This window comes from Heteronotia binoei, chromosome 12 (genome assembly GCF_032191835.1).
Source record: "Heteronotia binoei isolate CCM8104 ecotype False Entrance Well chromosome 12, APGP_CSIRO_Hbin_v1, whole genome shotgun sequence".
Taxonomy (NCBI): Eukaryota; Metazoa; Chordata; class Lepidosauria; order Squamata; family Gekkonidae; genus Heteronotia; species Heteronotia binoei.
Window position 1 is genome coordinate 28,818,891 of NC_083234.1, and position 26,610 is coordinate 28,845,500.

Sequence of the window (26,610 nt, forward strand, 5' to 3'; positions counted from 1 at the left end):
TACCTTCCTCCCCCACAACAGACACCCTGTGAGGTGGGTGGGGCTGGAGAGGGCTCTCACAGCAGCTGCCCTTTCAAGGACAACCTCTGCCAGGGCTATGGCTGACCCAAGGCCATGCTAGCAGGTGCAAGTGGAGGAGTGGGGAATCAAACCTGGTTCTCCCAGATAAGTCCGCACACTTAACCACTACACCAAACTGGCTCTCCCTGGACTCCAACCCCAAATCTCCAGGAGTTGCCCAACCTGGCTAACCTTGCTCACATGGGGTGGCTGCAACATTTCCACTTAGCACAGACCTCTGCAGCCAATTCAAAGGAGGACGGCATTATAGTTGAGGGAACCCAATGGCCCTAACCCCGTGGAAGAAGTTGGCCATCCCTTCTTTAAGCTGCCTTTTAGACCCTTTGAAGAACCTTGCCATGCCCAGAGTCACAGTGATTATAGTGCCGAACCAGGAGCTAGGAGACCCAGGTTGAAATCATGGATAACTTTGAGCTACTCACACACTCTCAGCCTAACCTACCACAGAGGGTTGTTGTTAGGATAAAATGGAGGACAAGAGAATGATGTAACCTGTTTTGGGTTCCCATGGGGAAGAAAGGTGGGGTACAAATGTAGTAAACAAATAACAACTTTTTAAAATATCTCAGGTAGGGACGAACAGTGCTCCAGATCAAATGGTGTACTCGCTCATCCCACAAACAGCTCTTTCGCCAGGCTTTCAGCTGAGGCTGTGGACATCACTTGTTACTGGCCTCCCCCCTTCATTCCATCCCAGTGCTGTAAGATCTACTGGACCTGGACAACAGGCCATGTCTGTGAGGCAGAACCTGCCATTTTAGTAATTCTGTAGTTTTAGATGTTATATATTTAAATTGGTCTTTTATTGTTGGTTGTTTTTATGATGTAACCCGCCCTGAGCCTGTCCTATGGGCGGGCTAAAAATCGAATTAAATAAATAAATAAATAATGTCTACAGCTCTGCTTCTGAGCCTGACTTTGAAATCTTCTTTTGTTGCTGCTTCCTGGCTCTGCAGAGCGGAGAATGGAAACAAACATAAATAGAGTTGTGGGCACACTACATGGGCTGCACCTTTTTGAGTGACATTTGGACCTGGTTGGATTTTGTTCTTTTGAATGGGATAATCTTCCACAGTTTGCTTCTTCCTCCCAGAATGCACGTGCTGTAATCTAACACCTACAGCAATTCAACTGTGAGCCCAGAAGTGTGTAATACTTGAGGCTGGCAAGATAGGATCGTATGATCATCATCTGGAAAGATCTGCTTTTCCTTGTGGGATAGGACAGGGTGTAAATCGCAAATTAAATTAAATTAAATTCGCCTCCACTTTTAAAATTTTTATAGCATCTAGCCTGATGAAGAGTTCTGATGAGCTCAAAAGCTTGCACAGTGTTTTGTGTCATTTTGGTTGGCTCGAATTAAAAAAAAATGGATTTTTTTCTTGTTCTGATTATCACTAGCTGTTTCTGCCCACCTGGATCTGTTTCTGAAGCTGTAAAAGGAAATCACAGTAAGTGCCTTGCAGATTCAATTTGTACAACATTGCCACCTGCTGTCAAAGTTTAAGAAACCTACTTTTCCCCAGTCCCTTTACTGTCCCTTGAATTCTTAGCAGGTAAACAAAGAATACATTTCTCCAAAGCAATGGGGAATGATGGCAAATCACTCAGAGGGGGTTGAATATCTCACCTGCTCTTTTTGCAGAAGGACTGCCACAAGGGTTTTGTAAAAAAAGATATGTATTCCAGGCTCCTTGCAACAATTTCCAGCTTTCCTTCTCTCAGTGTTTGATGATGTGGAAATAAAACAGGAGCCCACGATGATAAGTCTTTGACCTCCAGCAGGATAATGCTTTGTTGGAGATCCATGCCTCAAAGGCACATTCTATTGACACAGCAATACACTCAAGGTGACCAGCAGCTACAGTTGATTGGCCACTGTCTGAAATGACAACCAATTGTATGAAAACACATTTATTGTGTTTTATGCATCATCAAGAAAACTGATGCCACAACACATTCTGATACCTTTTGTTTTTCTCCTGCCAGAGAAGAAATGTCTTACTTATGTGTGAAACAAGTGTTTAGAAGGACATTTATAAAGAGATTAAAACAGGATGTTGCTTCTATAAAGGATAGTAATATAGTCTATCACACTGTTTACTGGATGCATCACCTCCCCTTTTACTGGAGTGTCCTCTACCTTTGTAATCCCTTGTCTTCATTATAGTCCGTCGTGTCTTAGAATAGTTTTCATTTGCATTGTTTTTCCAGTCTGGTAAACCTAGCCCTACAGTATTGTTGGAGATCTCTGCTGTCTGTTTGAACTGCTTTTCATATTTTGTAAGCAACCTTGAGTTCCAGCAAGACAGGTGGGCCATAAATGAAGTTAATAATAAATAATAAAAGCAAGGGGGGCTTCAACTGGGGAAATGGCGGGGGGGGGGAGGAGTTAAACTCTTCTTTGCAGCACCATGGCCCTGATCCAGATAGACAGCCCTCCAATAGGTTTTAAAAGGCAAAATTACTCCCAGTACTTCTAATCAGTGTCACATGTAATCCAGCTCTTCTTCCTCATTGGAATTTACCTATGCCGACTGATCTTGCATTCACTTGACTGGATTCAGTATTCTTCTATGCTTTGCAATATCTTTACCATTATCTCAAGTTATTTCTTGGCCTCACTTTTTAAACATGCAATTTTTAAAAAGACCTTCCTCCTTTTTTCTTATTCAAAGGAAGATCTGCTGACCCATTTGGATAACTATTGCATGCATCTGTTAATGCAGACTCTCTCTGCCATGTGAAAACTTACTCTGTAATACACTGAAGATACCATAGAATTCTTTGTTTCATCTGACATGGAACATCTTTTATTTCAACTGTAATTAACCTTGTTGGACATTTTCCTAAGATCCTTTCCTCTTTGCCTTTCCGTTCTGCAAGGTAAAAACATCTGCCTGATCTATATTTCCTATGCCAACAAAAACACTGCAATCCTAAACAGTTAGTCTGCATTGTCTAATATTATCCCCTTTAATGTTAACCTGATACCACTTAAAGCAACATTGCATTGGTTCAGCAGCTGGCTTTACCCTATCCCAGTATAAAGCTGCCCAAAATAGATTGAACCATGATGTCATAAGATAAGAGCCACAACTGAGATGGATCCAGTGAGTGCACCTCCATCCTACCCACTTCACACAAAACATTTTTCCTACATTAGCAACAAGGCTGCAAAAAAAAAAAAGAGGCCTCACACATTCTTAACTAAGATTTAATGCAATATATAACTTATATCCATCTGACAAACTCCATAAAGCACGTATCAAACTTGGCATTTCATTCAAGTCAATGCCTGCACCCTGGCACTTCCGGCCTGGAGGAGACAAAATACATAAACACAACTGCGTGGTTCGTTCTTCCAGCCGCTGAAGATCCCCAAGACTGATTCCTTGGCTTGCAAGCATAAATTCTTTAAAGCAGAGCAATGCCTTGCTTTTGCTACTAACATCCAAAGGGAACCACGTAAATAACCTTAATAAAGCACAGCCTTGCCATAGTTAGGTTTTTGTGAACACAGAAAGCTGCCTTGGCCCATCAGACTGTATATTTAGCCTAGTACATCTAACTCCAACCAGCAGGTGCTCTCTGGCAAGGGCTTTTCCCAGCCCTCCTATCCACGACCCTTTAACAAGGAGAGGCACCAGGGATTGAACCTGGAACCTTACCGATGCACAGCATGCATTCTACCGCTGAGCTATGGCTCTCCCCAGGATTGCACAGAGAAGACTCTCAGCTTTTCCATCTCAGAAACTGGTATTCAGCTCTTTGTGAATGTGTGCTCCTTGAGCACATGGTTTGGCGGCCCACAGAGGTACGTACACACGTGCTCAAGCATGGAGACAGCCAAACAAATCTTGCTCTAGGTCCATACGTCTGGATATAAGTTCATTCACAGGTCAGCATGAGTTACTGCACTTCCAGAAAGTCCAACTAAAATAAATCCAGGATAAACAACACAAAGCTGGCTGTTACGCTATCCTGAGAGTGGTACCTCTGTCTGGGAGAGGTGGTTGGGGAGTCCTTTGTGGAATTACTGTGATTTCATAGGAGTTAATGCCTGTGGCAAGAAAAGCTAGAGGTGGAACAGGAATATCTGAAATGGGATATGTTTTCTTAATCAAAATCCTGAAACAAGAACCTAGTTAAGGCTTCAAGAGTCAGTAACGGCTATCAGTGACAACTGCTGGCAGCTCCTAAAGAACAGGAGACCGCAGACCAATCTGGGTTGCTAGAAGCTTAATAAGACACATACATGCATAAGAGCCATCAAGTCACAATCGACTTATGGAGACCCCAACAGTGGGCTTCAAAGGCAAGCGAGAAGCAGAGGTGGTCTGCCATTGCCTTCCTCTGCAAAGCCTTCCTTGGTGGTCTCCCTTTCCAGTACCAACCCTGCCTAGTTTCTGAGATCGGGCTATATATATATATATAACAAAAAAAAATTACTTGGATATCAGGGTATCCTTGACAACACTGATCTCATTCGAAACACGCGACTGATGGATACATTCCCAGTGGCTACAGTCTCCCATGCTTTGCTAATGCACACAAAATCCCAAAGTGGATAGAAACATCAGACTTTTAAAGACAATTAGTTGGGCATCCCCAAAAGCTAAAGCTTTAGTCACATCTGTGTGGTGCTGCTCCTTCGGTGTTACAAATAGGAAGTTAGTGCCTTTTAAAAAAAAAACATATTGAAGCAGGAAGCATTGAACCTACTGTAAACTTTTTTTTTTAAAGCGGGTCCATCCAGCCAATGGTACACTGTGATTCACTTTTAGCTACAAGCAGAATCCAGGCATCTTCCCTTTAGAGGAAATATGCATTCGCACGTACACATGCCCAGTGCAAACTCATTGCTGCTATCCCTCCCCCCAAAAAACATTCACAAGTAGAGAGAGGCTTCTTCACTGCACATGCACTGCTGACTACCCGCAGGCATTGACTTCCACTGGGCTGGCTTCCCCTTGCTGCTCTCGGATGAGATGAACTCCAGCAGTCCGCACCAAGCGTGTGGTGTTTTGGGTGCGTCCCGGTGGGGTGGGGGACCTGGTGGGTGATATGTGTGTTCTGGAGGTGGCTGGAGACCGGGCTGGGGAGCGATGATATCTGCGAGCGGACCGAACAGGCGGTCCAGGTGATCTTCCAGGGGGAGGCGGGGAGCTGGAGTAACTGGGTGGTGTTGGTTCAGCAGCATTTCTGGAATCGGGAAGGGATTCCTCTTCTACTTCTGGAGGTTCCTTCAAGAAGCAAAACCAAACAAAAACAGAAAACTGTGATCAGAACCTGGCCATCAAATGTACACAATAGGCATGGCACCCTGTCCATTCAAGTCCTTGGAATCACTTCCCAGGTTATCCAGCAACTTCCTAAAGGCTCTTCTGCATTCTTATTTTCCTCACTTGTGTGTTTCTGTTGCTTCTGGGGTGTTTTTCTGTTCTGCGTGTTTTGCTCCCTCTAGAGAGCCAGTTTGGTGCAGTGGTTAAGTGCACAGACTCTTATCTGGGAGAACCAGGTTTGATTCCCCACTCCTCCACTTGCAGCTGCAATTATATTCCAAATTAGCAAAACATTAGGAATGACTTTGAGTCAGCCACAGATCTTGTAGGAGTTGTCCTTGAAAGGGCAGCTGCTATAAGAGCTCTCTCAGCCCCACCTACCTCAAAGGGTGTCTGTTGTGGGGGGAGGTAAAAGGAGATTGTAACTGCTCTGAGATTCAGAGTAGAGGGCAGAATATAAATCCAACATCATCATCGCCACCAATATCATCACCATGTCTTCTTCCTCCTCCTCCCTCTTCTTTGCATTATGTTCAACATAAAACTCTGCAGTTTAAATCTGCAGGGAGCTATGCTGGACATACAGTAGTATAATATTGAATCTACCACTAGAAGGAGCCAAACATATGAAGAACACAACCCCACCCCCTCAAGCAACTGGAACACACAAATGAAGAAAATAAGAATGCAGAAAAGCCCTAATTCTCTGGTGCTTCTCTGTCCTAATCCTCTAGTGAGAGGCAGTCTTGTGTAGTGGTTAAGTGTGCAGACTCTTATCTGGGAGAACCGGGTTTGATTCCCCATTCCTCCACTTGCAGCTGCTGGAATGGCCTTGGGTTAGCCATAGCTATCTCAGGAGTTGTCCTTGAAAGGGCAGCTGCTGTAAGAGCTCTCTTAGCCCCACCTACCTCACAGGGTGTCTGTTGTGGGGGGAGAAGATATAGGAGATTGTGAGCCGCTCTGAGACTCTGATTCAGAGAAAAGGGCGGGGTATAAATCTGCAATTCTTCTTCATGTCACAGTAAGGCTGCCATACTACAATTCCTCCTTACCAAATGTAACACAGAGTAGTCACCAACAGTCAACCTGTTTGATGCACAAACACTGGGATGAAGACTGGTGTCTCATTTTTTTCTGTGCATGTAGGGAAGGGCCATGGCTCAGTGGTAGAGCATCTGCTTTGCGTGCAGAAGGTCCCAGGTGCAGCTTCCAGTATCTCCAGTTAAAGATCAGGTAGTAAGTGGTTTGAAAGACCTCCACTGGAAATCCTGAAGAGCCGCTGCCAGTCTGAGTAGACACTACTGACCTTGATGGACCAATGGTTTGATTCAGTATAAAGTAGCTTTGTGTATATTCTATTGAAGTGGAGATGCTGATCATGTTAAGTTTTTGACTACAAAATCATTGGTTGGTAGTTATCTTGGATTAATTAAAACAGAACAGAGGAGTATATTGATGGCCTCAAGACTCTAATGTTGCTACAAAGCTGAACGCACAGAAGGTCCACAGTTAAAGTATCTGAATCAGTGATCTCATTATACCTGCTAACCATCCCTTTGAATTCACAACCCAGGTGGTGAAAGGGTGAAATTTTTCCTCCTCTTTCAACCCATTCTTAAAAGCAGAACAAAATCCTAAAGAGTTTGCATTTCTATGTATGGACCCAAACCAAAATGATTTTAAGAAATTGTCGCATGTGAGTCCAGAGATACACAGACAGGAAGGAAGGCACAGCTTAAATGTGTCCAGCAAACACAGAACCCTCAATACCAAGCTGACTGGGTATAAATCATTCTCAGATGATGGAAAGTGAGATCAAACATGATTGCACAGTAATGAATCTAAATACTTGTGTCAGCAACTGTCTATCTTTGTAAAATGATGGATTGACAACATTCCACTGGGAGACAGTAAGGTCAAAGGGTTCTCTCTGCATAGCAGAGACTCAGAACTTATGCACTTTTGACCTCATTGAATGCAGAGAAAGGACAACGACCAACCGATCTGGAGTCAAGTCAGCTTTTTTCCACCCAGCATGAGCAACCTTCACTTCCATCTCTCCTGAAATCAACCAGCTTCTAATCTGGATTGCTAGGTGCTTATTTTTTAAATGTGTTATAGTATTATAATTATAATAAAAATATTTTATTTATATCCCGCCCTCTCCGCCAAAGCAGGCTCAGGGCGGCTCACAACGTGTAAAACTTACAAATTACAATATAAAACATTTTCAAAACGATATATATAATTTACTAATTAAAACCATTATAATTAAAAACATAAAATTACAATAAAAATTAACATTTACAGTGCTATACTCTAGAGGATTATATTTTAGAAGTACTACTGTACTGGGCAGGGAGAACTGCTCACAAACCCAAAGTATTTTCTTGAGAGGTTCTCCATGAAAATCCCTTCTAATAAGGCAGCTATGATGGACCCACCCACTTCCCTCTCAATCAGTCCATCAAACAAACAAACAAACAAATCTTTAATGGCATAATAATACAATAGAACAGGAGTAAACAGCCCAAAAACTAAACACCTAAAAATACTTCCCTCTCTCATAGGCAAGATTTTCCCCTCTGTGTTTCTTTCCCTTTATTGACTGATCCACCCTGCTTATCTATTTTTTTTTATTTCTTGAAGAATTCTGCCTGTCCCACTCTGTCACAGTATAATATTTTGGCTGTTGGCTGAGCTCAGGAACCTGAGGAAAGGATTTGGAGCCCCCTTCAACTTATGCAATTTAACTGGCACTCGAGAAGTTGTTATATTCCAAATTAGCAAAACATTTTATTCCATACAGAAGAGAAAGGGTCAGTTGAAATCAGGGTAAAATTCCTGAGGTAATTCAATTTCAATAACTCTGAGGTAAAACCAGTACATCACTAACTTTGGTTCTCTTATTTTAGGCTAATGAGAGTTTCTTAAGCTGCTCACATCTTTATGTTGAGAGGCTTTTGTTCCAGTGTTTTCCCAAGCACTCTAGTACACTTTGAGTTTTCACTGACACTGTTGGTTTTCAGAAGGCTGGTATACTCCAGTACCAAAATCCCTTCTCTTGAAACACCAGTACTCGTCTAGAGTTTTTTACTAACTTTTAAGGTCTCTAAAGGCAGACTAGGTATCTCTTCACTCTTAATAATAATAATAATAATAATAGATTTTATTTCTACCCCGCCCTCCCCGCCTAGGCGGCTCAGGGCGGCTCACAACAATTCATACATTAACATAAATGATAAAACATTAGATTTAACAATTAAAATTAAACATATAAAAACCAGTTAATTAAGTTAAAAATACATAATTTAGTTATATTATATATATATATATCTGGCAGCAATAAAACTGTTCTGGCGCTGATTCTGCCAGTTAAGGTAATAACTGTGCTAACTCCCTGTTTAGACTGGGTAGGGAAATCCCTTCTCTCTCTAGACGATCTATTCCCTTTCCTTGGCCCAAATGGGATTCTTTGCCTACTTCCCAAACCTCCTTGCCAATTTCCCCCCAGTTCTTCTGTCTGTGTTAAACTGCTCTCAGCTAAGGATGAAATCAGACTCAATTCTCCTCAGCATCCAGTTCAGAAGTCTTTCTCTGCTCAGTTGATGCTAACCAATCAGATCTCTGGGAACAGCTTGTCACTCAAAACTCTCTGGCTCTATAAAGAATCAACCCTTCACAATCCTTTATCTGTTTACACAGCACTTCTAAGCTTTTTTACAAAGTGCAGACTGTCACAGCAGCAAATTAGAAGGGTCTTTCTGCATGCCTGGAATCCCCAGCTATGCAGATAAATATGTACCCTGTAAATTTAAAAAGGAAGATGAAAATCCACACAAAACCCTCCCTGAAAAATGACCTCAGTAGAACTACATAGAGCCATTAGTCTTAAGAAGCAACAGAGTGCCAGCAGCAGTTGAGCTGCAGAACAAAAAGGAATGGGGTGAATTGGCCTGATGAAGCCCCTAACAGCACTCGGGGGGGGGGGGGGGGGGCGTGAATCACACATCTCTCCCATCTCCCCACTAAAAGCCCATCTCTACTAAAACAGAAAGAATATTTTACTTCATTTATAAATATATTTTATAATGCATATATATATAAATAAATTTTATGCTTGCTCTCATAGCTATCCAGCATAGCACATTACTATTATTCTCATTTTACAGCTGGAGAATGCAACCTTGCAGGGTCCATTTATAGGAATTGTAAGTTGGTGTTCAGCACAGTGGGCTACTATACACATTTGTAGCAGCAGATGTCGCTCATGAGTCGTGGCGGAAGGGCTGAGATAACCATTTGGTAAATGGGAATCCAACTCATATGTGAGAGATTTGTGTTCAACTAGAAATAGATATTCTTCCTCTAGTAAGAGGTGTGTGGTTCAGAAGCAAAGGAAACTTTGGTGTTTCCAAGAAAACTCTGTAAAATAGGGAAGATACTGAAAAGAATCTGTCCCATAAAATACTAAGGACCAAAATGCTTCTCTCCTGATAGGAGTTTTATTTTACAACTTCCAGCAGTTTCTGAGCCCAAGGTTTCCCACACAACAATCTGATTACTCTTTTTCACTGATGGAATGGATTACTCTTTTTTATTATATCTTTTTATGAGATCTTTATTTTAAACTGGTATCTCTTCTCTACCCAGCATCTTCCTGTTGTGAATGCCTCTGATGGTGAATTGTGACTCATGAAAGCTTACACTAGCATAAATCTCATTAGTGTTCATAGTGCCACCAGACTTCTGTTTCATTTTTATTGTCTTTCAGTTATCACCAAGGCTTTTTTTCCCCTTGTGGAACACAGTGGAATGGAGTTCTGGAACCTCTTTGTGGAAACAAAATTCTCAAAAAACATTTAAAAGTTCACAAGGGGCACATGTGTGTTTCTTCTTCATTTCCCTCTTGAGAGTTCCAGCACCTCTTTTCCCAGAAAAAAAGCCCTGGTTATCACCAACATTCCCCAGCAATCAGTAGGGTGGGAGATATAAGGAACTGTTTTTTGGGTTTTTTTTTTTAAATTCAACCATTATTCCAACATCTTCAGAAATATACTTCTAATATCTTCTTGTGATCCAGTCAACCACCTTCTCAGGGTTTTTTTTTTCTTAGCAGGAATGCACAGGAACGCAATTCCGGCTGGCTTGATGTCAGGGGGTGTGACCTAATATGCAAATGAGTCCCTGCTGGACTTTTTATACAAAAAAGGCCCATGTGGAACAATGGTGACATCAGGGGGTGTGGCCTAATATGCAAATGAGTTCCTGCTGGGCTTTTTCTGCAAAGAAAGCCCTGCACCTTGTTAAAGGTCAGCCTCTAGTGACTGACTCCTACTGGGGGGCCTGGAGGATATTCAGAGAGGTGGCTCAATAGAGCCTGCCCCTATTCTTTCAATCAGGTATTCCAAAGGAAACCTTTCCATCCAAGTACTCATCACAGTCAATCCTGTTTAGCTTCCGAGATCTGACAAGATCAGGGTTACCTGTGCTATCCAGGTCGGGGCAACAGCCTTTTACCTTTGCATGTAGATAGACTATGAGAGACTAAAAGCTACTTTAATAGTCATTTGTTTTTTTAAAAAAAGACTCTCAACTAAAAACAGGGATGAGAATTTCCAGTCCTCAGGCATAAAACTCAGCAGCATGAGTTACTTCTGCAGCTTTAGCCACTCAATAAAGAATACAGTGCCAAGTTTTACCCCAAAAAAGTATGAGATCTGAATTTAAAAAGTCTTCTCTGTACCATTTTATTGGAAAGTTGTTTGATTACTAGCAAGTGAGCCCTAAGAAGCCTCAAAGCACAATACTTGAAACTTACTTTGTCTTTCAAGATGTACAAAGCAACAGGATTCTTCCGCTCATGTTCTTCCCTCCGGGGAACAATCTCAACTGCATTCAAAGGACAACAGAAATTGTTTTGTTTACATTGAAATGGGGAGTGGGGGAAGAGGAACAAGTGACTTCCACTGCCTTCAAATCCCAGACAAAGAGCACAGAGATTCAGTGCAGTAATTCTTCAGAGGATTGCATTCAAAATCTGTTGGTTTTAAGGTACCTCAAAACCCAGTTCTTGAGTAAATCACCAGAACTCTGGATCAAAACATATGGAATCAGCACTGGAGCATGGAATCAAAACATATGGAATCGCCAGAACTCTGGATCAAAACATACTTGGAATCAGCAACTGGAGCATCAAACCAATTTCAGTTTGGCACATATACCCCTTTCCCTTCATGTCCTGCATAGTCACAGTCATTGTGGGAAAATGTTCATTTGACGTAGACTTAGGACAAATTCACATGTGCCACAAGACAGCCCTTCTCTAGTGGTTTGTGCTGCACATGGAAAAAAGAGAAAGGCAGTTCTGAAAGAGCTTGTACCAGATTTCTGAATCAATCGGTAGCCATGTCTGACTGACAATTATGCATCAACCTTCCTGCGCTGTGATTAGGGTGTAAATGGCAATAGCTGAAAAAGGAAACCAAGTTCAACACATAGCATAGGATTAGTTCATACAGAAGACATTAGCCTGTGATTTACCTTCATGTTTTAAATGCTCATCATTCTGATCCATATATTCAGAGGAACTTTGCTTCTCCAGTTTGCGTTTGCTCCTGGGATGCAAAACATACATACACCAAGATCATCAACATCCTCCACCAAGATGTTGCCCAAAGATAAGAAAAAATGCACTTGCAATATGCTGCTTGCAACTCAGTCCTATGTTTTTACTGTGTGTGTGTGTGTGTGTATACGCATGTGCATGTGCTTGAGTGCTTGGAAGTCATGGTGACTTCTGGCAACCCCTTGTGGAACTAGGTCATTTTTCAGAAAGGTGGCTTGCTACTGCCTACTTCTGCATCCCAGTCCTGGTATTCCTTGGAGGTCTCCCTTCCAAGTACTTGCCAGCATCAGCCCTGTCTAGCTTCCAAGATTGGACTTGCCTGGGCTATCCAGGTCAGGGCTACTCAGTCCTACATTTTATCATCTCACTAGAAAGCTTTCCAATGTGGATTGACTGGAAATGTGGCAAATGTGAAATTACTGAAATTACCACATGACTACTTCATTGTATGGTGGATTGCGCACCCTGAACCTCAACTGAGACATAAAGGCCAGACATGGGAGATCCATATCCTTTCTCTACGGAGGGGGGGTGTGTGTGTGGAGTTTACAGAGGCAGCAAATGTTTAGCTGAAAGAGCATCTGAGGGGAAAAGGGCTAAGAATTCCAAAAGGCTCAGGGTGGCAAACATGGCTACCCTCAACACCCATTTATTTTCACATCAACTCTGTGAAGTAGGCTACAGTGTGAGAGATGGGGGGGGGCACTAGCCCAAGGTTATTCATAACAAAGTTGGGGTTTGAATCTGGATCTCATCTGTCCTAGACTGAGGACCACTAAACTATACTGGCAGTTTGCCCCAATTACATTCATGAGATCAAGACATCCCTGATGTTTGCATCACCATCAGGGCCAACCCTGCCACTAGACAAACTAGGTGACTGCCTAGGGTGCCAGCCTTCTGGGGGTGCCAAATTGGGTGCCCCTCATGTGACTTTGTGATGTTATCAATGTGGGGGGGGGGGGTGCCAGAAGTCAGCCTTGTCTAGGGTGCCAGATAGTCTAGAGCATACATTTCAACTCTTCAATACAAACTGTGTTAAACTGTATAATCTATGAGGCATACCTAATAAGCTTCACCATATAGTAGGGCTGCCAATTCCATAAGCCCCAAAAGAAGGCACCGCTATCCTCCATTATTCCAATGGAGGGAAGGCATTTAAAATGAATGCGATGGCCAGAACTCCCTTGCTTCTGGCTCCACCCCCAAAGCCCCCAGATATTTCCTGAGTTGGACCTGGCAACCCTACCATATAGATATTCAGTTAAACACAACACACTATAATCAAGGCCTAAAAAAATTCTTGTCCTGCATATGATGATGATTTCCATGTCTGCATTTTGTTAGACATTTACAGGGAAAAACAAGTTATAAGGAGGTGACGGATGCTAACCAGAACATAGCACTTAACCAAGCCTTCATATCAGCCACATTGGGCAACTCAAGACATTCCTTAGACAGACAATCAGGGGTGGACTGGGAAGGGGAAAGGGCCCTGTTCCCCAGTCCATCGTAGCCCTGCCACCCAAAGAAAGGAGGGTGGGAAGAAGAGGCAGCCAGCTAGCCTGACCTGCCAACTGCTTCTCCCATACCGTACAGGGCTTAAGCAGGCTGGGTACAGCCTATCCGCCACTGGCCTGGCTTGGCCTATCCCAGCCCAGGTGGGAGGAGTACCAGCCCACTGGGAGAACTCCTGGTGGCCATAATGGCCAATCCACCCCTGCAAGCAATTCAGCTATGATGGACTGCAGGGCTGTTCAAAGCCATCACAAAATCCCCCAGAAAAGAGTCCCTCTGCCCCCCTTGCTCACATCATTCATGCCCAAATCACACATTATGTGAAAACAAATCACATTACTTGCCTGATTCCAGAGGCTGCTGGAATTTTGTCCCGCCCCCGTCCATCACCAACCCTCTTGGCATCCTTGCACCTCATAGCCCCTTGCAATGGTGCCAAAGATGTTAGTGCCCCTCTGTGCCCTCACATGGAATTTTGGGACACTCTTTGTGGATGATCATGCAGGGCAGCTACTCTGTGTGTGCAGGCAGTGGAAATACTGGTCAACTTGAGCATGCACCACAAATAGATGAGCATTGATTATTGAAGGTGATACTTCCCAACTACATATTTTATTCAAGGTATGTGTACGTATGTATATTTTAAGTTCATACTTCTTGGATGGTTTCCAACAGGCACAGACGGTCACTAAGGTAACTAGAAGAAAAATCCCTCCTGTAGAAAGAATTATATAGAGAGAGCTCCTTCCTACAGAAAGAGAAAAGATGAGTTAGAAGGTCAAGCCACAAATCAGTAGGATTTATACAAGCAATACTTGAACTCGAGGCCTGAGATTTTAGCCTCTTGTGCGGGAACTCCAGAATGAGATTTCAGGATGAGGAGCAGAACCAAGGACCAGGGTGTTTTCCTCTTGGCTTCATGAGAATATTTGACACGTGGTCTTCTAGCCTACAAACTCCATCAAGTTGCATCCCTCAGGCACAAGATATAGCCAGGCCAGGGCTGGCCCTGCCACTAGGCAAACTAGGCAATTGCATAGGGCGCTGGCCTTCTGGGGGTACAGAATTGGGCACCCCTCCTGTGACTTGGTGTTATCAGTGTGTGGGGGGGGGGGGGGACCAGACATTAGCCTTGCCTAGGGTGCCAGGCAGTCTAGAGCTGGCCCTGAGCCAAGCTCTGTCCCTGACCTACCAAACCCCCACTAGGGTTGTCAATCTCCAGGTGGGGGCAGGGGATTCCCCCGGTTTGGAGGTCCTCCCCCTGCTTCAGGGTCATCAGAAAGCGTGGGGAGGGGAGGGAAATGTCTGCTGGGCATTTCATTATTCCCTATGGAGACCAATTCCCATAGGGTATAATGGAGAATTTATCCATAGATATCTGAGGCTCCAGAGGGGCTGTTTTTTGAGGTAGAGGCACCACATTTTCCCAATAGCATCCAGTGCCTCTCCCCAAAATACCCCCAAGTTTCAAAAAGATTGGACCAGGGGATCCAGTTCTATGAGCCCCAAAAGAAGGTGCCCCTATCCTTCATTATTTCCTATGGAAGAAAGGCATTTTAAAAGGTGTGTGGCCCCTTTAAATGTGATGGCCAGAACTCCCTTGGAGTTCAATTATGCTTGCTCCTGGCTCCACCCCCAAAGTCCCCAGATATTTCTTGAATTGGACTTGGCAACCCTAGCTTCCACCAGGCCACATTTTTACCCCAACAGAAACTGCACTTTTCTCCCAGGTGTTCTCCTCTCAAGTGTCAGGGATGGAGAATTCTTAACTTCAGTCCATACTGATAGCTCAGCAAAGATCTGACAAGTGTTTTGCTACAGTAACACATGTCAGAGCCATGGAAATAGGCTCCCTGAAGGCATCCATGCAAGATGTTTTCCTCTCCAGGATGGCATGCTTGACCCTGTTTGGGAATGATTTCATAGAAAACTGTGGCCAAGGAATGCCTGTGTGAACACTTGATCAAGTATTCTTTAAAATCACAGATTTCTAAACTACTTGTGGTTGTTGGAAAGCTTAATTTGGATAGTTTTGCTTAGCAATTGTATCTTAACCATTAAAACCAGTTAAAACCCCATGTCATTAAAACAATTAAAACCAGAGCCAAGATGAACGCAAAAATATAAAAACAAAAATTTAACCATTGGAAGGAAGGCAGGATCATTGAGGGTTATAGAGATCCCACCCCCCCCCCACCCCAGATTGCATAATGCTTTCTGATCACAAGACTGGATTTTTAGAATCTATGCCACCAATGGAATTTCCTGCGTGGCTACATTCTTCCATAATGTATTCTGAAAACTTGAACTTTGCTGACGTTTTGGCAGATTGAGGTAATGAAGGAAACACAGAAGCAGAGTTGGAAGAGGTCCAAGGGTCATCTAGTCCAACTGCTGGCACAATGCAGTAAATGGACAACTACCTGCCCACCCCCCACCCTGGGGACCCCTGCTATATTTCTAGCGGAAGGCAAAAAACCTTCAAGATCCCTTGGCCAATCTGATCTAAAGGAAATCTCCTTCCTAACCCCCAAATTCCTCGCTGACCCCCAATAACAAACTGCTATTCTAGTTATGTGATCTGCAAGCTACTTAAGCCAGGGAGTGTAGACTCAGTAAAACCCTGTTTAACTTGAAACAAAACTGTATGGGATGTCAATTCTACATCCTAACCCCCTTAGCCCAATTAGTTGAGGAGAACATTCAACAAAATGTGTTTCCTTCAGGAGACAGAACTACTCTTTGCATGAGAATCCAGTGAAGGAAAAACTGGAGCCTCAGCCGCCAGCGCCATCTGGACAAAGCCAGCACTCATCCAGTACTGCCCTTGATTTATCTCTGCAGCCTGACTTTTGTAGGCAATATTTCACAGCCACTGTTTTCAAAGGATGTCATGGAGACCCTACTTCCTTCTCTGGCATTGCCTTATTGCTGCCAGCTGGGAGTGATGGAACTTCTAAGTTACTGACCCATTTTGCATGATTCTGTCCAGGAGGCTTGTCCTTGGGTCAGTGCAGGCTTTTGCACTGGCGGAAGGAGAGGAGCGAGAAAGCTACCTTTTGTGTAGGTTTATGTGTCCTGAAATGCAATGTGAGCAAAAAGAAGGGAGTTCTGACAACCAGACAGTTGGGGACCAGGGGCAATTCCACTATCCTGAAGTGAGCAGGGTTCATGCTGAGAGAAAGGGGTAAAGGAGAAGGGAGGAGGGCTGATCTGATGGGCTGATGGCAGAGGGAGCACCAACTCAGCCATAAAGGCAATCATGCCAGCATGTCCTACCCTGGCAATCCTACCCAAGCCCTTCTTCTCTGGAGGAGCATATTCACTGTTGCTCCTCTATATAACAGAACCATGCATTTGGAAGGAGCCAGTGAAGGAGATAAGGGGAGCTGATGGGCCAAAAATAGAGGAAGCAGCAATTTAGCCTTTATAGAGGCAGCTTGAGCCAGAATTGTTTAAATCTCATATTGATAACCCTACCTACCTCCTTCTTCAATGAAACGTATTAAATGTTGCCATTGCGTATAACAGAACCATGAGTCTGGAAGGAGCCAATTCTTCCAAAAGAGATTTCATCTGCTTTTTTCCAATATGGAGTGCATAAGGAAAGAAAGGTCCCCTGTGCAAGCACCAGTCGTTTCCGACTCTGGGGTGACATTGCTTTCACAACGTTGCTTTCACAACGTTTCACGGCAGACTTTTTATGGGGTGGTTTGCCATTGCCTTCCCCAGTCATTACACTTTCCCCCCAGCAAGCTGGGTACTCATTTTACCGACCTCGGAAGGATGGAAGGCTGAGTCAACCTCGAGCTGGCTAAACAGGAACATATAATGTGATGTAAGAGGCAACATATCCCTCCCAGCCGAAGCACCAATCCCCTTATGTTGATGCGTTTGCATAATTTGAAAGTCTCAAATGTTCAGAAAAATTTGTTTAACAAGACCAGCTGATTTCCTCTCTTGTTTTCCAGGCCTGAGACATTTTGGCACCATATGCATCTCCATTCCCCTCACCTTCTCCCTTATGCATCTCTCTGCATCAGACATACTTACTGTACACGGTCAGTTTTATGGGGATGCTACGCCCACTGCTGATGGGGTTCTCTACCAGACAACTGTATGTGTCATCATCAGACATTAGGACTCGGGAAATGGTGAGCACTTTCTGATCATGGGAGAGGATCAGGCGGGAGTCGTTGCTGAGCGGCTTGCCATCCTTCAGCCACGTGTAGGTGGGCTTGGTGCCATTCTCGTGCGAACAGTTCAATGTGAAATACTCACTTAGCTCCAATACAGTGGAGGAAGCCAGAACAACATGAGGTTTTGAAATGGGAACTGCAGAAAGAGAGAGAGAGAGAAAGAGAGAGAGAGAGAAAGAGAGAGAAAGAGAGAGAAAGAGAAAGAGAGAAAGAGAGAGAGAAAGAGAGAGAGAAAGAGAGAGAGAAAGAGAGAAAGAGAGAGAGAAAGAGAGAAAGAGAGAGAGAGAGAGAGAGAGAAAGAAAGAAAGAAAGAAAGAAAGAAAGAAAGAAAGAAAGAAAGAAAGAAAGAAAGAAAGAAAGAAAGAAAGAAAGAAAGAAAGAAAGAAAGAACTCTCATTAATTGGCAAGAAGAACATGAAAAAAAAAAATTAAACCCTCAACTTTAAGGACCTCTCCCCAGAATTATAGCCTCTTCTCCTGTTTCTGTTTCAGATCCACAGATAGAATTTCACTGATCAGAAAAAAGTGGGTTATCTGGATCAGTTATCATCCCATGATATAGAGGATAAAATTATACCTCCTGGGAAAATAACACTACTTTTCCTAGATTATACTTACCATCCACTGTAAGGTTAATATTCATCTCTCCTGTGAAGGTGTCATCTGTAATGGAGATCTCCACCTCGTACGTGCCCTCATCAGACAACTGCAGTTCATTGATCAGCAAGGAGCCGTTTTCAAATATTTTAATCCGATCCCTGTAGTCCGCACGCAGGTTTCCAATAATCCCCGTCCCAATAGACTGTACCACAGTAACAGGCTTGTCCCGCTTCACTTGCCACTTAATCACAGGTTTATCATTGCTGGTGCTGGTGTATTTCACGGAGAGGAGGGCAGGCTTACCAACTGTACCATGAATTAAAAGCACTGGGCTGGTGATATTGACTCCTTCTAATAGATCTAGTGAAAAGAGGCAAAAAAAATTATTAGCATGAAATTATAACCATGACACTTCCCCTTCCTCTTGCGGTAGCCTGTACCTGGAAAGGCTTGAATAGTTTGAGTCCAAGGAAAGAGAACAACATAAGAAAGCAAGGAGAGGTCTGTTGGTTTAGTGGACAAGTTCCATTCACCCCAATATCTTGTTTTCAACGGTGATAGCAAGATGTCCCCAAAGAAATATTGAAGCAGTACACAAAGGCTCCCTGCCTTTTGACCCATAGCAATTCTTATTTAGTGATATACTAGTTCTGAAAATGGAGGTTCTGTTAAACTATCATGGCTGATAGCAATTGGTTGTCCTAACCTTCCTGAATGTTACTTTTTCTTTAAAGTTACCTGTTATGATGGCCTTTTATAAATCCTGTGGTAGTGAGTTCCACAAGAAGTATTGAGTGAAGAAGTACCCCCCCTTTTTTTGCCTATTTGCAACATAGCATCCAGTGCCTCTCCTCAAAACACCCTCCAAGTTTCAAAAGGATTGGACCAGGGGGTCCAATTGTATGAGCCCCCAAAGAAGATGCTCCTAACCTTAATTATTTCCAATGGCGGGAAGGCATTTAAAAGGTGTGTGGTCCCTTTAAATGTGATGGCCAGAACTCCCTTTAGAGTTCAATTATGCTGGTCACACCCTTGCTCCTGGCTCCACCCCCAAAGTCTCCTGGCTCCAACCCCAAAGCCCCCAGATATTTCTTGAATAGGACTTGGCAACCCTACTGGACATCCCCAACCTCTTACGTTCTTTGCTCTATTTGCATTTCTTTGCAAGGATCTTTTTATAAGCCTCTATCGTTACCTTCTTTCTCTTAAAATGAAATGTAGTTGCCTAACAACGGCTGGATTTGCTCCCCCTAATCACCATTTATTTTTTATATTTCTCTAAAGATTAAATTGGAGGGAAGGCAACAGAGTATACCCTGATCTCATCCCATCAACTGAAAGCTAAGTAGAGTCAGTACTTGGATGGAAGACCACCAAGGAAGGCTCTGCAGAGGAAGGCAATGGCAAACCACTTTTGCTTGTCATTTGCTTTGAAAGGCCTTTGTATGTTGAGGATGTGACTTGATGGCACATACTTATGTAAGGATTGAATCAGCCACTTTTCAACTCAAATAAATTCTTGGCATAGAGAACCCTGCTGCCATGCACTTAAAGACCCCAGGGAAAATTAAAAGAAAAAAAAGCAAATCCACAGCACTATTTGAATAGCCAACAGTTCGAACAATTACAAACCCAACTAAACTTCATCACACTGGGAATCAAAAAGCCTGTTTAAAAAAACCACAAAACATCTAAGCAGGTCTAGGAGCATTTCTCAGCTGTGCATATATTCCATGGAGAAGTTTGATTCCCAGCCCCCAGGACAGACAATTTTCTCCTTCCATTGATTTAACAACCACCCACCACTGTGCAGAACAAATAAGGGCATCTCACTGTACTCAGTCAGAAGAGTCTTTGCAGACTCAGCCCTGTGGCCCCATGCTCCTCCAGTCCACTGGTTTGCTACCACAGGGGCTACAGGCCAGCTTGTGGTATATTCTGTACATTGAGGCTCAACAAAAGAAAGAGCTTGCACAAGAAATAAAGTCCACCCCCTCCTTAGCCCCAGAATTATTTCCTATGCTTGAACCAAAGCACTGAATTTAAATTATGAATTCTCTCTTCTTTACATCTACAACTCATGCAACCAAAGTGCGACTTCCTCAGACGAGGTTCAAGTTTTCATTTGTTATGTCACAGAAAACTTAGGCAATTGGTTATAAGTCATGGTCAATCAAATAAATTTGCACACAAGTCAGACAATTTAGCTGCATAAAAACATACCACCTTGAGTCCCTGTAGGCTTCCCAACCCTCCCGCCCTGGCGGGGGACCCCAGAATTTCCACCCTCTTCCCCCGCTCCCCAAAAAAACAGAAGCGGGGGGAGGGGGGAAATGGCGCCGGGGAGCATGGCGAGCCGCCCCATCCTGGAGCGCGCGAGGCCGCCGCGCCCGCCCCCTCCCCGCCCACCGCAGCTGCTCCTCCAAGATGGGCCCAGGCTGAGCCCATCTCGGAGGAGCAGCCAAGAGGCAGCAGCGGCGCAAGGGAGGACGAGGCAGGCCAGGAGCATGGCGAGCTGCGAATCCGGGCCCTTCTAGGACCTGGACTCGCGGCTCGCCATGCCCCTGGCCCACCTCCACCCCCCCTCCGATTCCACCCCAGAGGCGGAGCGGAGCAGGCGAGGCCGCCGTGCCGCTGCCGCCTCTTCTCTGCTCGCCGTGGTTGCTCCTCCGAGATGGGCTCAGCCTGAGCCCATCTCGGAGGAGCAGCCACGGCGAGCGGAGAAGAGGCGGCAGCGGCGTCGCCCGCTCCGAGACGGGCGGCTCGCCACGCTCCCCGGCCCCGTTCCCCCCCTCCCCCCTAGCTCCACCCCAGTGTCTCCTGGCTCCACCCCCAAAGTCTCCTGGCTCCACCCCCAAAGTCCCCAGATATTTCTGGGGTTGGACTTGGCAACCCTAAGTCCCTGTAAGAAAGGTGTATTATAAGCAGGGCTTTTTTGTAGCAGGAATTCCTTTGCACATTAGGCCACACCCCTCTTATGTAGCCAATCCTCCAAGAACTTACAGGGTTCTTAGTACAGGGCCTACTCTATGCTCCAGGAGGACTGACTACATTAGGAATGTGTGGCCTAATATGCAACCAAGTTCCTGCTACAAAAAAGGCCTGACTATAAGTAACATTACAAACATAAATACCTTTTTGCTGTTGTTCTTGTTTTAGCTGATGCATACACCTGCAGGCACCATCTCAAAAGAGACATTCCCTCGAGTGTGAGAGGAAGAATGCTCTTCCAAGAAGTATTTCTCCTTCTTTCATACACAGGACAGAGATGCTGTCTCCTGATTTGAATGACTGGTATTAAAAAGAATTAAGAGTCTAGGAATAAATCTGCTATCTGATTTGTCAGGATTGCTTTTTAAAACTGATCTAAATATTTAAATTAAAAAAACCCTAATTGATTAATGGACTAAATATTGCAGCCTAATTATAACTTTTATTTTTTTATGTTTTAATTAATTATTGATTTGTTTTAATGTTGATTTAATGTCTTAACTGTTTTTAAATTCCCCTGTGCATTGGAGGTCACAACAAGCCCCAAAGGAATTCTTAAAAAGAAATAAAACTTTTTATCTTTAACCAAACCATATGCTATGTATTCACCATAGACTTAGAACTCAATGGAAATTTCCACCAACAGAAGGGGGCAGATTTGTGCCAAAGTCACAACAAAAAGCAGATTTTAAAGGTCCTTTTTTGAAAAAAGAATTGGAGGATTTAATTTTTTTCCCACAAAGGGATGGGGAAACCAGAATATTTTGCATCCCAGTCCTTGAGCATTTTGCTGGTTGTCAGTTGTATTGATGCCTCTGAAGATGATGGTGATGCTGAAGACAAACAAAGCCTCACCATGGTGATCCCTCAGAAAATCTCCAATGACTTCCCAGCTTTTAGAAAAGACAAGGGAAGGGCAGTGATGGGCGGTACAGCTCACCTGACCTTTTCCTTCCTTAGCACCCAACAGAGCAGAAAATGTGAAGGGCTGCCACAGTATCATATTTTCTTTTTACTCTTGCAATGTGTTCCTGGGTAAAGGAATGAGCTCATCCTCATTTGGAGTAATGCAGGGATAATGAGGGACCAATAAGTTTGCAGCACCACCAATCATGCACAGATCAATGAGTTTGCAACAAGTTTTTCAGCTCACCTCCCCCTCTCCAATAAATAACTAAAAAAAAAAATCAGCTTCCAAAAGGAGCAACCTTGGACAAAAGAGATTTTCCACCAGAATACACATCCAAGGGGTCCCTTCCATGGACTTTTCACACAGCTCTTGTTCATTGCAACATACCCCCCAGAAATTCCAAATACCACACTTGTGCAATGCACATCAAAAAGGGCCTTCTTCAAGAAGAATCCCAGGTGATGTAAAAGCTAGCCTACACATTCGTCTGCCAACTATCGGAGCCTGTCTCTGCCTGCTCATGTTGTTTCCAGACAGGTCAAAAACAGTTGCTGCAGATTACTTCTTCTACAGTGCAGTCTATGAACCATTGCTGCCCCACATAAAGTCCATATTATCAGAAACTCACTCAGGGAATTATGGTCATACAGCAAAAGAGGCTAATATCACTTATAATCTGTAATATAGTCTTTAGTAAGGAGTTCCTATGGGGTTGCAACGAACAGGTATCGTACCACAGCTGGATGGACCAAAAGAGGGTTGCCTTGCCTATTCCAGAAGGTGCAGCCTGGGGAGGGCAGAATTTGGTAAGAGGAAAGATCTCAGCAGGGCATGATGCCATACAGCCCACTCTCCAAAGCAGTCATTTTCTCCAGATGATCTGGGTACACTGTGGCATGCTCTGCTCTGCTTTGTAACAGCTGCACATAACTGTTAGGCACAGGGAAGGATGGAAGCAGGTCACAAGAAACTGAGACAGAATCAGGAGAAATTAGAAATTCTAATGTCAGATGTGATGGCAATGAAACTGTTTGGAGTTGGCTAGTTTTAGTTGGGTTAGTTATTAAAAATTAGGTTTAGTGGTTTTAGTTTTATATTGTTGTAATAAACCATCTATATCAGATTCTGGAAAGTCAACATAAGATTTCCAAATAAATAAATTAAAACTAATAGAATTCTTTTTTTTTGTAGAACAAATTTTTATTTTTGCAACATATGGAAATATATTTAAACATAAACTTTAAGATGTTAACCAATACATTACAAATTTCCTCCTCCCCCCAACCCTCAGTTTCTTGACTTCTGCCGGTGCTTAAAGTAATTAAAAAAAGAAAAAAAGGTAAAATTCACAATTATAGAATCTTCACTTACACTTCCAGTTATCTTAACACAAAATAAACCAAGATTATGTGTTAATAATTATTAAAATTAACCTTCTATTTTTCTCATAATCTAACCACCTATAAAATTGCATATCAGATCAGAAAACCATATTAACAACTTTATCTTCCCATTAAAAGTTCATGTAATATTATCAAAGACCACTAAGTGTCTCTTGACTTTCCATTGTTTTTCAACATATTCTTGAAATTTCTTCCAATCATCCTTAAATTTTTCTGAATTACAGTCTTTTAAGATTCTAGTAAGTTTATCCATTTCACTCCAGTGTAACACTTTTAAGATCCAGTCCCATTTCTCTGGTATTTTATCTTGCTTCCACATTTGCGCATATAGTGTCCTTGCTGCTGAAAGCAAGTACCACAACAATGTCCTATCTTGTTTCGGAAAACTTTCCATTTGTAATCCCACCAGAAAGATATCTGGTGCTCTCTTAATGTCATAACCCAAAATTTTCAAGGTCTCTTGTTTAATCATTTGCCAAAACTGTTTCGCTTTTTCACAAGTCCACCACATATGGTAGAAAGAACCTTCATGTTTTTTACATTTCCAACTCCTGATATTTGATTATTCATTTTTGCTAATTTCTTAGGTGTCATATATCATCTGTACAACATTTTAAAACAGTTCTCTTTAATATTGTAACACGTCAATATTTTCATAGCGTTCTTCCATAGGTGTTCCCATGTCTCCATTTGTATTTCTTTGTTCATATTTATTGTCTATTTTATCATTTGAGGTTTCACTACTTCCTCTTCTGTACACCATTTCAATAGTAACTTATAAATCCTTGAAATCAATTTTTCATTCTCACCCAACAGCATTTTTTCCAATTCTGTTTGGTCTTGTCTTATTCCTGTATTCCTAATATCCTGCTCCACCAAGCTTTTTATTTGTTGCAGTTTGTACTTATTAAATTTGTCCTGCAATTCTTCCACGGTTTTAGTTCCACCTTGCCTCCCTGTATTTTTAGCAGTTATTTATATAACCATTTATCTTCCTCTGGTTCTGACGATAACTTTATGACTTCTATTGGCACAATCCATAGTGGTTTTTTCATCACCATATTTATTATATTTTTTCCAAGTATTCAACAAGTTTCTTCTTATGTAATGATGTGAGAAAAAACCATCCACCTTCTCCTTCCCATAATACATATAAGCATGCCAACCAAAAACGTTCCCATGGCCTTCTAATGCCAATAATTTCCTGTTAAGTAAAGTTATCCAGTCCTTAATCCATACCAGACAAACAGCATCGTGGTATAACTTAAAATTGGGCAACTGGAAGCCACCCCTTTCTTTCACATCCGTCAGAATTTTCATTTTGATTCTTGGTTTTTTACCCACCCATACAAATTCTGAAACCCTTTTTTGCCAATGATTAAATTGTTTAATATCTTTCACTATTGGAATTGTTTGAAAGAGAAACATCATTCTTGGTAGAACATTCATTTTGATTGCAGAGATCCTACCCAGCAAAGACAAATTCAGCTTATTTCACTTTAACAAATCTCCTTCAATTTTACACCAAAGCTTTTCATAATTGTTTTTATACAGATCAATATTTCTCATCGTAATCTCTACACCTAGATATTTTACTTTCGAGGTAACTTCACATCCAGTTACGCTTTGTAGTTCCTTCTTTTTGCTTAATGACAGATTCTTGCTTAAATTTTTTGATTTTTCTTTATTTATATAGAAGCCCGCCAACTCTCCATACTCTTTAATTTTACTAAACAACAATGGTGTCACCTGTAATGGATTTTCATTAATAAAATCACATCATCAGCAAAAGCCCTATATTTGTAAGAAAAACCTTTCAGTTTCAGCCCCTCTATTTCTTTATCCTCTTTGATTTGCATCAGCAAAATCTCCAAAGTCATTATAAATAGCAAGGGAGATAGAGGGCAACCTTGCCTTGTACCTTTACTAATTATCATTTGTTCTGTCAGATCTGCATTCACACAAAGTTTAGCTTTTTGTTCTATATAAATTCCCATCACCATTCTTATAAAATCATTTCCCAATTTCAATGTCTCCATCACCGCAAACATAAAGTCCCAGTTAAGGTTGTCAAAAGCTTTCTCTGCATCAGCAAAAAAATAATGCTACCTCTTTTTCTGGATGCTTTTCGTAATATTCTACAATATCTATTACTGTTCTGATATTGTCTCTTATTTGCCTTCTGGGGAGAAAACCTGCTTGCTCCTCCTGAATAAATGTTTAAATGCTGTTTGAGTCGTTCTGCTAGTATCCTAGCAAATATTTTATAGTCATTATTGAATAATGAAGTCGGTCTGTAATTTTTAACACACGTGGCATCTCTGTCTTCCTTTGGTATCAATGAAATAATTGCTTCCTTCCATGTGTTTGGCACTTTCCCTTCTTGTCTAATAATATTCATAAACTTTTGGAGCTTCGGTACTAATGCGTCTGCCAGGACTTTGTAAAATTTTGCTGAAAAACCATCAGGACCCGGTGCTTTACCTAATTTCATTGAACTAATTGCTGCTTCTATTTCAACTGGTTCATTTAAGGCTTTTTCCATAGTTTCTTTTAAAGGCTTTACTTTTACTTTCTGCAAGTACACTTCTACTTTCTCTTTATCTACTTGTTGGCCTTTAAATAGTTTAGCATAGTATTTGTAAAATTCCCTTTTAATTCCTGCTTGATCCACAATCTTTTTACCTTCAACTATAATTTTGTTTATAAATTTGTTCTCCCTTTTTTCTTCACCAAGTATTTCCCGGGTTTGTTAGCTCCCTCAAAAGATTTCTGCTGCAGTCTTTTTAAGTTCCATTCCATCTCCTTATTCTAGGTGCTTCAATTGACTCTGTAAAATTGTAATCTCCCGCAAAATTTTCTTTTCCCCCGGTCTCTTTCTTAATTCTCTTTCTTTTTTGCCTATTTCTTTTTGTAAATCCACCATTTGTTTTTCCTTGTCTCTTCTATCTTTATTGTTCAATGTAATTTAGATTCCTCTCATTACAGCTTTATA

General features: G+C 42.4%; 1 protein-coding gene across 1 annotated transcript in view; it reads right to left on the minus strand.

Annotated features, from left to right (window-relative positions):
- Positions 1-3,280: 3,280 nt before the first annotated feature.
- Positions 3,281-26,610, minus strand: part of HEPACAM (hepatic and glial cell adhesion molecule) — a 43,541-nt gene continuing 20,211 nt past the window's right edge. The window contains exons 2-7 of the mRNA XM_060251803.1: positions 18,330-18,671; positions 17,566-17,847; positions 14,167-14,260; positions 11,910-11,983; positions 11,188-11,258; positions 3,281-5,327 (exon numbers count right to left, since the gene is read on the minus strand). Coding sequence (XP_060107786.1) covers positions 5,016-5,327; positions 11,188-11,258; positions 11,910-11,983; positions 14,167-14,260; positions 17,566-17,847; positions 18,330-18,671 — 1,175 coding nt within the window. The 3' untranslated portion in view covers positions 3,281-5,015. The remainder of the gene's footprint in view (positions 5,328-11,187; positions 11,259-11,909; positions 11,984-14,166; positions 14,261-17,565; positions 17,848-18,329; positions 18,672-26,610) is intronic.